General features: G+C 40.9%; 1 protein-coding gene across 1 annotated transcript in view; it reads right to left on the reverse strand.

Moving 5' to 3' along the window:
- CHD8 (chromodomain helicase DNA binding protein 8) overlaps positions 1-13,154 on the reverse strand; it is a gene marked incomplete in the record, with an annotated part of 4,119,653 nt that overhangs the window by 435,804 nt on the left and 3,670,695 nt on the right. The window contains 1 exon segment of the mRNA XM_044057960.1: positions 3,647-3,855. Within this exon segment, the coding sequence (XP_043913895.1) occupies positions 3,647-3,855 (209 nt within the window).

Genomic DNA, 13,154 nt, shown 5'->3' on the forward strand with positions numbered 1-13,154 from the left:
TTACCTGTCAAGATTCTGCATACAGGCAATGAGCTCACACCTATACCTGTTACCTGTCAAGATTCTGCATACAGGCAATGAGCTCACACCTATACCTGTTACCTGTCAAGATTCTGCATACAGGCAATGAGCTCACACCTGTACCTGTTACCTGTCAAGATTCTGCATACAGGCAATGAGTTCACACCTATACATGTTACCTGTCAAGATTCTGCATACAGGCAATGAGCTCACACCTATACCTGTTACCTGTCAAGATTCTGCATACAGGCAATGAGCTCACACCTATACCGGTTACCTGTCAAGATTCTGCATACGGGCAATGAGCTCACACCTATACATGTTACCTGTCAAGATTCTGCATACAGGCAATGAGCTCACACCTATACCTGTTACCTGTCAAGATTCTGCATACAGGCAATGAGCTCACACCTATACCTGTCAAGATTCTGCATACATGCAATGAGCTCACAACTATACCTGTTACCTGTCAAAATTCTGCATACAGGCAATGAGCTCACACCTATACCTGTCAAGATTCTGCATACAGGCAATGAGCTCACAACTATACCTGTTACCTGTCAAGATTCTGCATACAGGCAATGAGCTCACACTTATACCTGTTACCTGTCAAGATTCTGCATACAGGCAATGAGCTCACACCTAAACCTGTTACCTGTCAAGATTCTGCATACAGGCAATGAGCTCACACCTATACCTGTTACCTGTCAAGATTCTGCATACAGGCAATGAGCTCACACCTATACCTGTTACCTGTCAAGATTCTGCATACAGGCAATGAGCTCACACCTATACCGGTCAAGATTCTGCATACAGGCAATGAGCTCACAACTATACCTGTTACCTGTCAAGATTCTGCATACAGGCAATGAGCTCACACCTATACCTGTCAAGATTCTGCATACAGGCAATGAGCTCACACCTATACCTGTCAAGATTCTGCATACAAGCAATGAGCTCACACCTATACATGTTACCTGTCAATATTCTGCATACAGGCAATGAGCTCACACCTTTACCTGTTTCCTGTCAATATTCTGCATACAGGCAATGAGCTCACACCTATACCTGTTTCCTGTCAATATTCTGCATACAGGCAATGAGCTCACACCTATACCTGTTACCTGTCAAGATTCTGCATACAGGCAATGAGCTCACACCTATACCTGTTACCTGTCAATATTCTGCATACAGGCAATGAGCTCACACCTATACCTGTTACCTGTCAATATTCTGCATACAGACAATGAGCTCACACCTATACCTGTTACCTGTCAATATTCTGCATACAGGCAATGAGCTCACACCTATACCTGTTGCCTGTCAATATTCTTCATACAGGCAATGAACTCACACCTATACCTGTTACCTGTCAATATTCTGCATACAGGCAATGAGCTCACACCTATACCTGTTACCTGTCAATATTCTGCATACAGTCAATGAGCTCACACCTATACCTGTTACCTGTCAATATTCTGCATACAGGCAATGAGCTCACACCTATACCTGTTGCCTGTCAATATTCTGCATACAGGCAATGAACTCACACCTATACCTGTTACCTGTCAATATTCTGCATACGGGCAATGAGCTCACACCTATACCTGTTAACTGTCAAGATTCTGCATACAGGCAATGAGCTCACACCTATACCTGTTACCTGTCAAGATTCTGCATACAGGCAATGACCTCACAACTATACCTGTCAATATTCTGCATACGGGCAATGAGCTCACACCTATACCAATTACCTGTCAAGTTTCTGCACATGCCTTCTGCATACAGGCAATGAGCTCACATCTACAAATGTTACCTGTCAAAATTCTGCAACTACCTTCTGCATGCAGGCAATGAGTGAACACCTACAACCCTTACCTGCCAAGATTCTGCAACTGCCTTCTACACACAGGCAATGAGCTCATATCTATAAATGTAACCTGTCAAAATTCTGCAACTCCTAAATGATGTCAAAAATATGAAAGATAGACATAAAAGTTATAAGTCCCTTTAAGCAACAATATGTTTATCTGGATATTAACTAATAACTGCACAGTCTACTTTTAATTCTTTCTTAAAACTTTCAGGTTGGCTGCTTAATTTAAATAATCGCAGTTCAACCTGGTGAATTATGCATGCTGGCACCACCTTCTCAGCAGACTGCTTACCTCTAGCTACTATAAGGTAATAGTAAATGCTGGCACCAGCTTCTCGGCAGACTGCTTACCTACAGCTACTATACGTTGAGACTTATTTTTAAAAGTGCGCAGTCACTGTAACCAATGTAGGCCTAACTGCTCTGGCTGGTGACAGCGTGTTAAAATAACAAAAGGAAGTGGTAGCAGCACTCCAAAGGGCATTTTAGCCCCTCCTAGAAATTAACTATGTATATGAGAATGCAAGGTAGTTTGGCCATGGAAATTGTGGGTAATGCATTCTGTAGTAACAGTCCTGCAAGCCTCCCAACACATTTTTTTTCAATAATAAATGATACAACCAGTGTGAGACAGTGACTTATCAAACACTTCAAATGTGCATTTCCTAAATAAGGGTTGGAAAATGACAGCATAAAATTAAGCTCACTGCAGATAAGCACACAAAACGATGTCTCTAGAAACACAGATCAGGAGGCGCCTGTACGTAATAAAATGAAGCTCACTGCAGATAAGCACACAAAAGGAAGTCTCTAGAAACACAAATCAGGAGGCGCCTGTACGTATATAAAATGAAGCTCACTGCAGATAAGCACACAAAAGGAAGTCTCTAGAAACACAAATCAGGAGGCGCCTGTACGTAATAAAATTAAGCTCACTGCAGATAAGCACACAAAAGGAAGTCTCTAGAAACACAAATCAGGAGGCGCCTGTACGTAATAAAATTAAGCTCACTGCAGATAAGCACACAAAAGGAAGTCTCTAGAAACACAAATCAGGAGGCGCCTGTACGTAATAAAATTAAGCTCACTGCAGATAAGCACACAAAACGATGTCTCTAGAAACACAGATCAGGAGGCACCTGTACGTAATAAAATTAAGCTCACTGCAGATAAGCACACAAAACGATGTCTCTAGAAACACAAAACAGGAGGCGCCTGTACGTATATAAAATGAAGCTCACTGCAGATAAGCACACAAAAGGAAGTCTCTAGAAACACAGATCAGGAGGCGCCTGTACGTAATAAAATTAAGCTCACTGCAGATAAGCACACAAAACGATGTCTCTAGAAACACAAATTAGGAGGCGCCTGTACGTATATAAAATTAAGCTCACTGCAGATAAGCACACAAAACGAAGTCTCTAGAAACACAAATCAGGAGGCGCCTGTACGTAGATAAATGGCACCTGATCAACAGCTGTAAAAAGTTCTGCTGATCCACAGAGCAATGGCTTAAGTAAACATTCCTTCTGAAAAGGACCCAGTTACATTCACTTATTTATTTATTTGCTGACATTTGATTACTGGGAAAGTCCGACTAGGTAGAAGCCCATTTTCAGTGGAGGCCAAAGGAGAAAAGCTCAATAAATACTGGAACTGCACATATTACAATTTGCAGAAAACAAAACAGTTGATTGTTTACATGCTTAAATGCAGCTATAACTATGAAGCTCTTCTTTAGGCACTTACCATCACCTTCTTCTGGAGGTCGCCCAGATACCCTGCGACACATAGCCATGAAGCTAAGGAAATATTTGGTAAGGCTTTCATCGGTCTTCCTCTCCAAATGGGCAAAAGTACGGAATCGATTCCAGTCAAAACACTGCCGTTCTGGGTAGAACTCCACTCCAAAGTTTGAAACGACTCTGTAGAAATTAGCCACCTCACGACAAGTCCACCTACCGAAAAGAATGCAAACACTGCTTTTCAACAACAGCTACCCCTCATCAGTAATTGCATCTAACAAGCACGTTTTTTTCTCTTTCTTGAAACTGAAGGTACTACAGTAGATCTCCTTGCAAAAGTCCTACCACTTGTATTCATATTACAATACATCCATGAAAAACAGCAATCATTACATGCCATCTACGATTCCTCCACCACAACTTCAATGGCCTAAAGGCCAATGTTTACTTGGCTACTGGGACATTGAAACAAATGTCACCTAAAACCATTCATTCACTCACTCTTAGTTTTTTTGATAATTCCTTTATCATACTTACTGTATCGTGGAACCAGAACGGTCTTAGCACTTGAACAGAGTACGAGTTCACTGCAAGATGTACATATGTACATGCACGCACACAAATACACTAAGAGACAAACAGACACACACAGTAAGTTAGGTACTGATGCACACACATACACAGAGACAAACAGACACGCACGGTAAGTTAGGCACATACACACACACACGGTAAGTTAGGGACTGACAATGACACACACAAATACACAGAAACAGACATGCACGGTAAGTTAGGCACTGACATACACAAATACATAGAGACAAACAGACATGCAGGGTAAGTTAGGCACTGATGCACACACATACACAGAGACAAACAGACACACGGTAAGTTAGGCACTGACATACACAAATACACAGAGAGACAGAGACATGCACAGTAAGTTAGGCACTGACACACAAATACACAGAAAAACAGACAGACATGCCCAGTAAATTAGGCACCGACACATACAAATACAGAGAGACAGACACGCACGGTAAGTTCATAGGTTCATAGATTGGTACTAAGCTAACTACCCTTGCGAGCCATTTTAAGCCTAGCACCTTGTGTTTATAAGGCAAACACTTTAACCATTAGGCCACCCTCCCAACCCTGTTAGGCACTGAGACACAGAAATACAGAGAGACAAACAGACGTGCACGGTAAGTTAGGCACTGACACACACACAGACACATGGTAAGTTAGGCACTGAAGCACACAAATACACAGATAAAAAGACATGCAAGGTAAGTTAGGCACTGACACACACACAGACACATGGTAAGTTAGGCACTGAAGCACACAAATACACAGAGATAAAAAGACATGCAAGGTAAGTTAGGCACAGACACAAAAATACACAGATAGAGACACACATGGTAAGTTAGGCGCTGACATACACAAATACACAGAAACACACATGGTAAGTTAGGCACTGACACACACAAATACACAGAGACAGACATGCATGGTTAGTTAGGCACTGAAACACGCAAATACACAGAGAAACAGAGGCACACATGGTAAGCTAGCACTGACATACACAAATACACGGAGACAAACAGGCATGCACGGTAAAGTTAGGCACTGACACAAATACAGAGAGAGACAAACAGAGACACGCACGGTAAGTTATGCACTGACATACACAAATACACAAACAGGCATGCACGGTAAGTTAGGCACTGACACACAAATACAGACACGCACATGCACTGTAAGTTAGCTATTGACGCACACACAGTAAGTTAGGCATCGACATACACAAATAGACAGACGCACACACATGGTAAGCTAGGCAGTGACATACAGAAGTGCACAGAGATGCAGACTCACGCAGGGTAAGTTGGAGGATTGCCAATTCACCCACTGGCACGCACTTAATACGAAGAAGGAAATCAGAAGCATCTGCACTGAAGGACAGCATGCAAACCCCACAACAACATGAACCGAGCGCTGTAAGCAGCAATACTGATCGCGGTGGTGCTCAGTACGACCGAAAACCATGCAAACCCCACAACAACATGAACCGAGCACTGTAAGCAGCAATACTGATCGCGGTGGTGCTCAGTACGACCGAAAACCATGCAAACCCCACAACAACATGAACCGAGCACTGTAAGCAGCAATACTGATCGCGGTGGTGCTCAGTACGACCGAAAACCATGCAAACCCCACAACAACATGAACCGAGCACTGTAAGCAGCAATACTGATCGCGGTGGTGCTCAGTACGACCGAAAACCATGCAAACCCCACAAGAACATGAACCGAGCACTGTAAGCAGCAATACTGATCACGGTGGTGCTCAGTATGACCGAAAACCATGCAAACCCCACAAGAACATGAACCGAGCACTGTAAGCAGCAATACTGATCGCGGTGGTGCTCAGTACAACCGAAAACCATGCAAACCCCACAAGAACATGAACCGAGCACTGTAAGCAGCAATACTGATCGCGGTGGTGCTCAGTATGACCGAAAACCACACCAGCAAAAATATCTGCACAAACAGCAGTCCGCAAACCTGCTATGGAAAAAGGAATCCGGCGAATACAAGAAACTACTGTTTAAATATTCAGGGAAGACTGTGCAAAGCACATACAATACTGAAAGACAACATGCACATATGTGGATTGTTAACATTCCATTACAGTATCTTCCAGAACAATATATGTCGTAAATGCAAGTTTCAAACTACAAGCTAAATATCTAGCTAGCAGAATACAATGAATAGTGCTACTGTACACTCAAAAGAAAAGCAGACCTAGTGGGGAAAAATCCTCTCTGCAAAAGTTCTGATCACATGGGCTTTCTTACCCTGTGAACTGCTCTGCTGAAGTCTGAAGCTGTCTCTCACCCTGTAAAGTGTCCACTGAAGCTTTATGTCATCTCTCACCCTGTGAACTGTCATGATGAAGGTTTATATTACCTCTCACCCTGTGAACTGTCCTGATGAAGCTTTATGTTGTCTCTCACCCTGTGAACTGTCCTGATGAAACTTTATGTTGTCTCTCACCCTGTGAGCTGTCTTGATGAACCTTTATGTTGCCTTTCACCCTGTGAGCTGTCCTGATGAAGGTTTATGTTGCGTCTCACCCTGTGAGCTGTCCTGATGAAGGTTTATGTTGCGTCTCACCCTGTGAACTGTCCTGATGACGCTTCATGTTGTCTCTCACCCTGTGAACTGTCCTGATGAAGCTTCATGTTGTCTCTCACTTTGTGAACTATCCTGATGAAGGTTTATGTTGTCTCTCACTCTGTGAACTGTCCTGATGAAGGTTTAGGTTACCTCTCACACTGTGAACTGTCCTGATGAAGGTTTTTGTTGTCTCTCACCCTGTGAAGTGTCCTGATGAAGGTTTAATTTGTCTCTCACCCTGTGAGCTGTCCTGTTGAAGTTTTACGTTGTTTCACCCTGTGAGCTGTCCTGAAGAAGCTTTATGTTATGTCTCACCCTGAGAACTGTCCTGATGAAGGTTTATGTTACCCCTCACCCTGTGAACTGTCATGATGAAGGTTTATGTTGCCTTTCACCCTATGAGCTGTCCTAATGAAGGTTTATGGTGTGTCTCACCCTGTGAGCTGTCCTGATGAAGCTTTATGTTGCGCCTCTCACCCTGTGAGCTGTGCTGATGAAGATTTATGTTGTGTCAAACCCTGTGAGCTGTCCTGATGAAATTTTAAGTTGCATCTCATCCTGTGAACTGTCCTGATGGAAGGTTTATGTCGTCTCACACCGTATGAAGTATCCTGATGAAGGTTTAATTTGTCTCTCACCCTGTGAGCTGTCCTGTTGAAGTTTTATGTTGTGTTTCACCCTGTGAGCTGTCCTGATGAAGCTTTATGTTATGCCTCACCCTGTGAAATGTCCTGATAGTGTATGTTGTGTCTCACCCTGTGAACTGTCCTGATGAAGCTTTATGTTGCCTGTCACCCTGTGAACTGTCCTGATGAATGCTTATGTTGTCTTACCCTGTGAAGTGTCCTGATGAAGCTTTATGTTGTATCTCACCCTGTGAACAGTCCCGATGAAGGTTTATGTTGTCTGCCACCCTGTGAACTATCCCAATGAAGGTTTATGTTGTGTCTCACCCTGTGAACTGTCCTGTCGAAGCTTTATGCTGTGTCTCACCCTGTGAACTGCCCTGTCGAAGCTTTATGTTGTCTCTCACCCTGTGAACTGTCCTGTCTTAGCTTTGTGTTGTGTCTCACCCTGTGAACTGTCCCGTCGAAGCTTTATGTTCTCTCACCCTGTAAACTTTCCCGATGAAGCTTTGTGTTCTCTCTCACCCTGTGAACTGTACTGTCGAAGTTTATGTTGTCTCTCACCCTGTGAACTATCCTGATGAAGCTTTATGTTGTGTCTCACCCTGTGAACTGTCTTGATGAAGGTTTGTGTTGTGTCTCAACCTGTGAACTGTCCTGTCGAAGCTTTATGTTGTCCCTCACCTGTGAACTGTCCTGATGGTTTATGTTGTCTCTCACCCTGTGAACTGTCCTGTCTTAGCTTTATGTTGTCTCTCACCTGTGAACTGTCCTGATGGTTTATGTTGTCTCTCACCCTGTGAACTGTCCTGTCGAAGCTTTGTGTTGTCTCTCACCCTGTGAACTGTCCTGTCAAAGCTTTATGTTGTTTCTCACCCTGTGAACTGTCCTGATGAAGTTCTATGCTGCAGTACTCATGTTGTTCTTGCACCCTCCACCGAGGTCTTGTGTGGCAACTTTCACTGATTAGTCTTGTAACTTCCCTTAGCAAAAACAGTGTCTTGGCAGGCACTACTATTTTTGTTTTCATAGCCAGTACTAATCCAACTATCAAGACTCCCCAGTCCCTGTAATAAATTACTGTTTTCCCCATCCAAACTAGCAGTAGCATTACAAACTACTTTGTGAGGAGGGGGTGACCTCTTTTTTAGGGTGGAATATTCTTTGCCAATTTCAACATATGTTCAGGCAAGAGTACAAAAGTGTGGTGCTGAAAAGCTACGACTGCAGCTGAAGCACATTTTTAAATTATATACCTAATTCCAACTCTCCTGATGGCCAGCAGGCATAATGCAAAAGCCATTACAATAAACCTAATGCAGATGTCCATGTCTGCGTACAACTGTTTGGCTAGCATGAGATGCTTTTCTTTGTAAAACTCATCCCTCCCCCCAAAAAATCTAACCTTTTGGCATAAAGTGCAAATCAGAGGGCCAGCGGGCCATATATTCAAGGGCTTCATCACTTTATGCCATGAAATAGGCATCCTATACAATGACCGTTTACTGTGAGGAATGTACAATTTTAAAAATGTACTTTTGTTTGTTTGGCAGGTAACAACCGTACAAAAACAACAAGGTAAATAAGATCTCAAAAGCACAGCCTATAAGACACATGACAAAAAACATTTTTAATACCTACTTTACACAAATAGCCCCCTACACAAGATGTAAGAATATTCTTCTAAAATGGTGAAAATCTAGCCTCTGTGCTATGCATTCAAATCAAGGAGGGTAACAGATAATGTTAATGTTTTCTCACCCTTTAATAGCCAATGCCATTTTACCTGATAACCTAATGTACTGTAAGGAGATATCAGGCACCAAAATCTTTTCCAAATAACCAGGAGTTGATTGAGGTGTGCAGGACCCAGTACGTAACCAATACTTGAACATGGACCTAGCAGTGAGCGAGAAAGCACTGCAAATCTTGGAACAGGGCTTTAATATGCCTGGAATTTCACTTCCAATTCAAGCTCAACTACAGAATTCTACACCTGTTCCAATCACACCAGAGCCCAACTGACAGCCCAGGTAATGGGTTTTGCACTAGTCAAGTCTGTAGATTGTTAGCTTGATGTAAAAGGTTTATTTCATAACGCAAACAGCACCACGTTTTCGTCTTCAACTTTATCAACACAACATGTACAATAAAAAACAATTATGCTTTATACTTTTCCCTATCCATTACAAATTCAAAGCAACCAATCAGTATCTACAATCATGTTAATCGATTAAAAACCTTGTTTTTAAATACATTGTTGTAAAAGTTGAACATAAACTTGAACATTTGCTAATTAATTAAATCTGTAAAACCTTGCAACCTTTAAAATGTTTAAAAATATATACATTTCAATTAAAAATATTATTAAAAAATAATAAAACCTGTTAAAATAATGTTATAGGTTTATACATTGAGTTTAATTCATTTTGTGATTCAAGCGCCATCTGGTGGCTTTCCTGGATAACTGCACTTACTAAAATTTAGTGTTACAACACTTAAAACTGTGTACTAAACTAAGAATAAATCACATTACCTAGTTATTTTTACATAGTTAAAATATGGTCTTAAAAAATTGGAAAAATGATGTTTAAAGTTTAGCAGCTTTAAGTTTTAAAACAGGGGCTAGGGAAACTATATCAATGAGCCCTTTGTTTCTACTTGCATCTAAAACAACTTGCCAAAACAATTCACGGTACTCAATAAGGGTCTCCCACATACCACCCCTAGGGTTTGTCTGCACCACCTCTAAAACAAAAAAATGGTATCCAGTGGTTCCACATTTCAAGGCATGCTTACACAATGCATTATTTTCACTGTGTACTCTGATGTCGTAAACATGCTCATAAATTCTCTGCTTGAGTTTTCATTCGCTTTTCCCTATATAAAATGCCTCACATTTTTTTCAGGTGGCAATATAAATTATTGCTTTAGTGTCACAATTCACAAAGGTGTTCAAATAAAGCTTTGTATCCCTAGCTTTCAAGTAAAAACTGTCTCCACAATTTAAATACATGCAATAACTGCATCTGCCACATTTGAATACCCCTTTCTTTGGTTTACTGTTCCTGTCTTTGGAACCGTGTTCTAACATATTCTTAATAGTTTTACCTTTTCTATAGGTAAAAGTTCTTTATCAAAGATGTATTCTAGATCAGATACAGCGGAAAGGTTTTCCCATTCTTTCATAAATAGTTTTCTAATACATGCTGAGTGTCCATCAAAAGTAGTAATTAGACCAGCCCCATAATTTTTACTAGTCTCGTTTTCTGTTATTTCTAATGGCAGCGTAACAGTTTTACCTATTATTGGTGCAAAGGTGTTTTTCCTTTTAAGGTTGACTTCCTCAAAAATATGGTTGAATAACTCCAATGGATAACCTCTATTTTTGAACAAACCTCTGAGGTAGTTGACCTCTTCCAAAAAAGTACTGTCATCTGAGGTCATCCTGCTAAGACGCACAAGCTGTCCCTTCACTATACTTTTCTTTTGATGAGGAGGATGACAACTAGTGTGGTGCAGGTAAGAATTACAAAATGTATCCTTTCTATAAATCCTCGATGTAAAAGCACCTTCCACCTTGCCTATACAAACATCTAGGTATTTTAGATTGTCTTGATCAAAATACTGTGTGAACTTCAAAAAACTTGTAGTGGTATTGACATAGTTGAAAAACTGTTGTAGTCTCCTAACCAGAGAAAACATAAATCGTCCAGGAATCTAGTGTATATGGCCCACTGGTGACTAAAGGAAGAGTCAAGAAGAAATTTTTGTTCCCAGTAGGCCATAATGATGTTGGCGTAGCTCGGGGCACAATGTGCCCCCATAGCCACACCTTTTTCCTGTTTGAAATACTCACCCTGAAAATATAGGAAATTATTCTTGAGTACTATTTCCATCAGGGTGAGTATATTCCTGAAGTCATTCTGTTCAAACTTGTGACTGTCAACTAACATTTCTTCAAACCAGTTTAAACCATCATCATGTGGAATGCATCCAAACAGGTCTACAACATCCATGGTACCAAAAGCCAAGCCATTAGAGTAAATTGAGGGTTGCAATTTCCTCAAAAAGTCCCAGGAGTCCTTAAGGATATGATTCATACCTTCCAAAACAATTTTGACTTTTTGGTCTACAAATTTGGCTAGAGGTGCAGTCATAGAACCTTCAGCCGAGACAATGGGTCTTAAGGGTGGATCTACACTGTCTTTGTGTACCTTAGGAATACCGAAGATGCAGGGTATTTTAGGTTTCTCCACATTAAGGTACCTGTATGTGTCACTATCGATAGATCCATCCATTAACATACCATATAGAGTTGTATGAATTTTTCTATAGGCTATATTAATTTCGTTAATAGAAACCCTAGAGTATTTATCTGTATCATTGAGAAGGTTCATCATTTTGCCTTCGTATGTAATGGAATCCATTACTACTGGCCCCCACCTTTGTCTGGTTTCATCACTCTCAGACTGTGGTTGTTGGTGATGTCCTTTAATGTAGCCATTTCTGCTGAAGTTAAATTGGGGTGTATATATTTACCTGCAACCAGGGTTCTGATTTCTTTTTCTACCTTAAGTTCAAAGTTTCTGAGTTGGGGGTGTGTGGGCGGGTTGAAAGTACTTCTGCGTCTTAAATTTAGTGAGTCAGGGTTCTCTATATTTCCCTTGAAAAATAGCTCCAAATTCTTTTTCCTTATAAATAACTTAATATCAACCAACAACCTAAAGATGTCAGTTTTCTGTTTGGGAATAAAAGTGAATCCTTTAGAAAACAGGTCGAACCAAGTCTTGTCAATTTTGGCATTAGAGTAATTGAATATGTTGAAATAATTGTAGGTCCAGGTGGACATGACCCTGGTAACTGAATCAGTTACTGCCAGACCTGATTCCTTTGCCGTGACGGCCTCCACCCCCTGCCCCTGTAGTTTTTTGGATTTTATGCAACTCTCTCCTGGTTCATTAACCTTTCAGATCTCCTTGGGGGGGGGGGAACCATTGTCATCGTTAACATGTTCAATATCATCCTCCTCTATCCAAACCTGTTCATCAGTATGTTCTCTGGCCCAATTCCCATAACCCTTTCTGGGTGGAGTTTTAGGCTTGGGGTAATGTGTTTTATTCTTGTACTCTTCTGTGTCCCTCCTAATTTTCCCTATCTTTCTGTCTTGTACTTCTTTACATCTAGATTCAACATCTTTAAGTAAATTATGATATTTAAGTCTCTCTGTTTCAACAGTGTACATTAAATCACCTAGTATTGCTTTGTTAATGTTGTCAATATCCTGAAACAATTTTTCCAACATTTCATTATTTTTAATAATAGCTTTCATGATGTCAAAACCACATCTGTCAAAAATAGTTGTTAGCTCTCTATGAAACTCCGTCCCCTCAAAAACATTGTTCGGATATTTGCATACCCGTAATCCTTTTGGAACAATGTTTAAAGAGAGACAGTGCTTGAGATATGAGTTATCCATATCTAAGGTCTTGTATTTAAACAAAAAAAGTCTAAATCACTCAACATAGTACTGTAGTCCACATTGCTAATAACTTTTCCTTCCTCATGACTAAAATCATATTTGACATTTAAAATGTCTGTAACCAGCTTTTGGGTACCTGTATTGGTCTTGTTAAATGTGGACACACTGGTTGGCAGCCTTTGCGTCTGGTCTCGTCTGGTCTGGTTTCTCTGACTCCTCGTT

Source organism: Protopterus annectens, chromosome 16.part0, assembly GCF_019279795.1.
Source record: "Protopterus annectens isolate FY-2018-M chromosome 16.part0, PAN1.0, whole genome shotgun sequence".
Taxonomy (NCBI): domain Eukaryota; kingdom Metazoa; phylum Chordata; order Ceratodontiformes; family Protopteridae; genus Protopterus; species Protopterus annectens.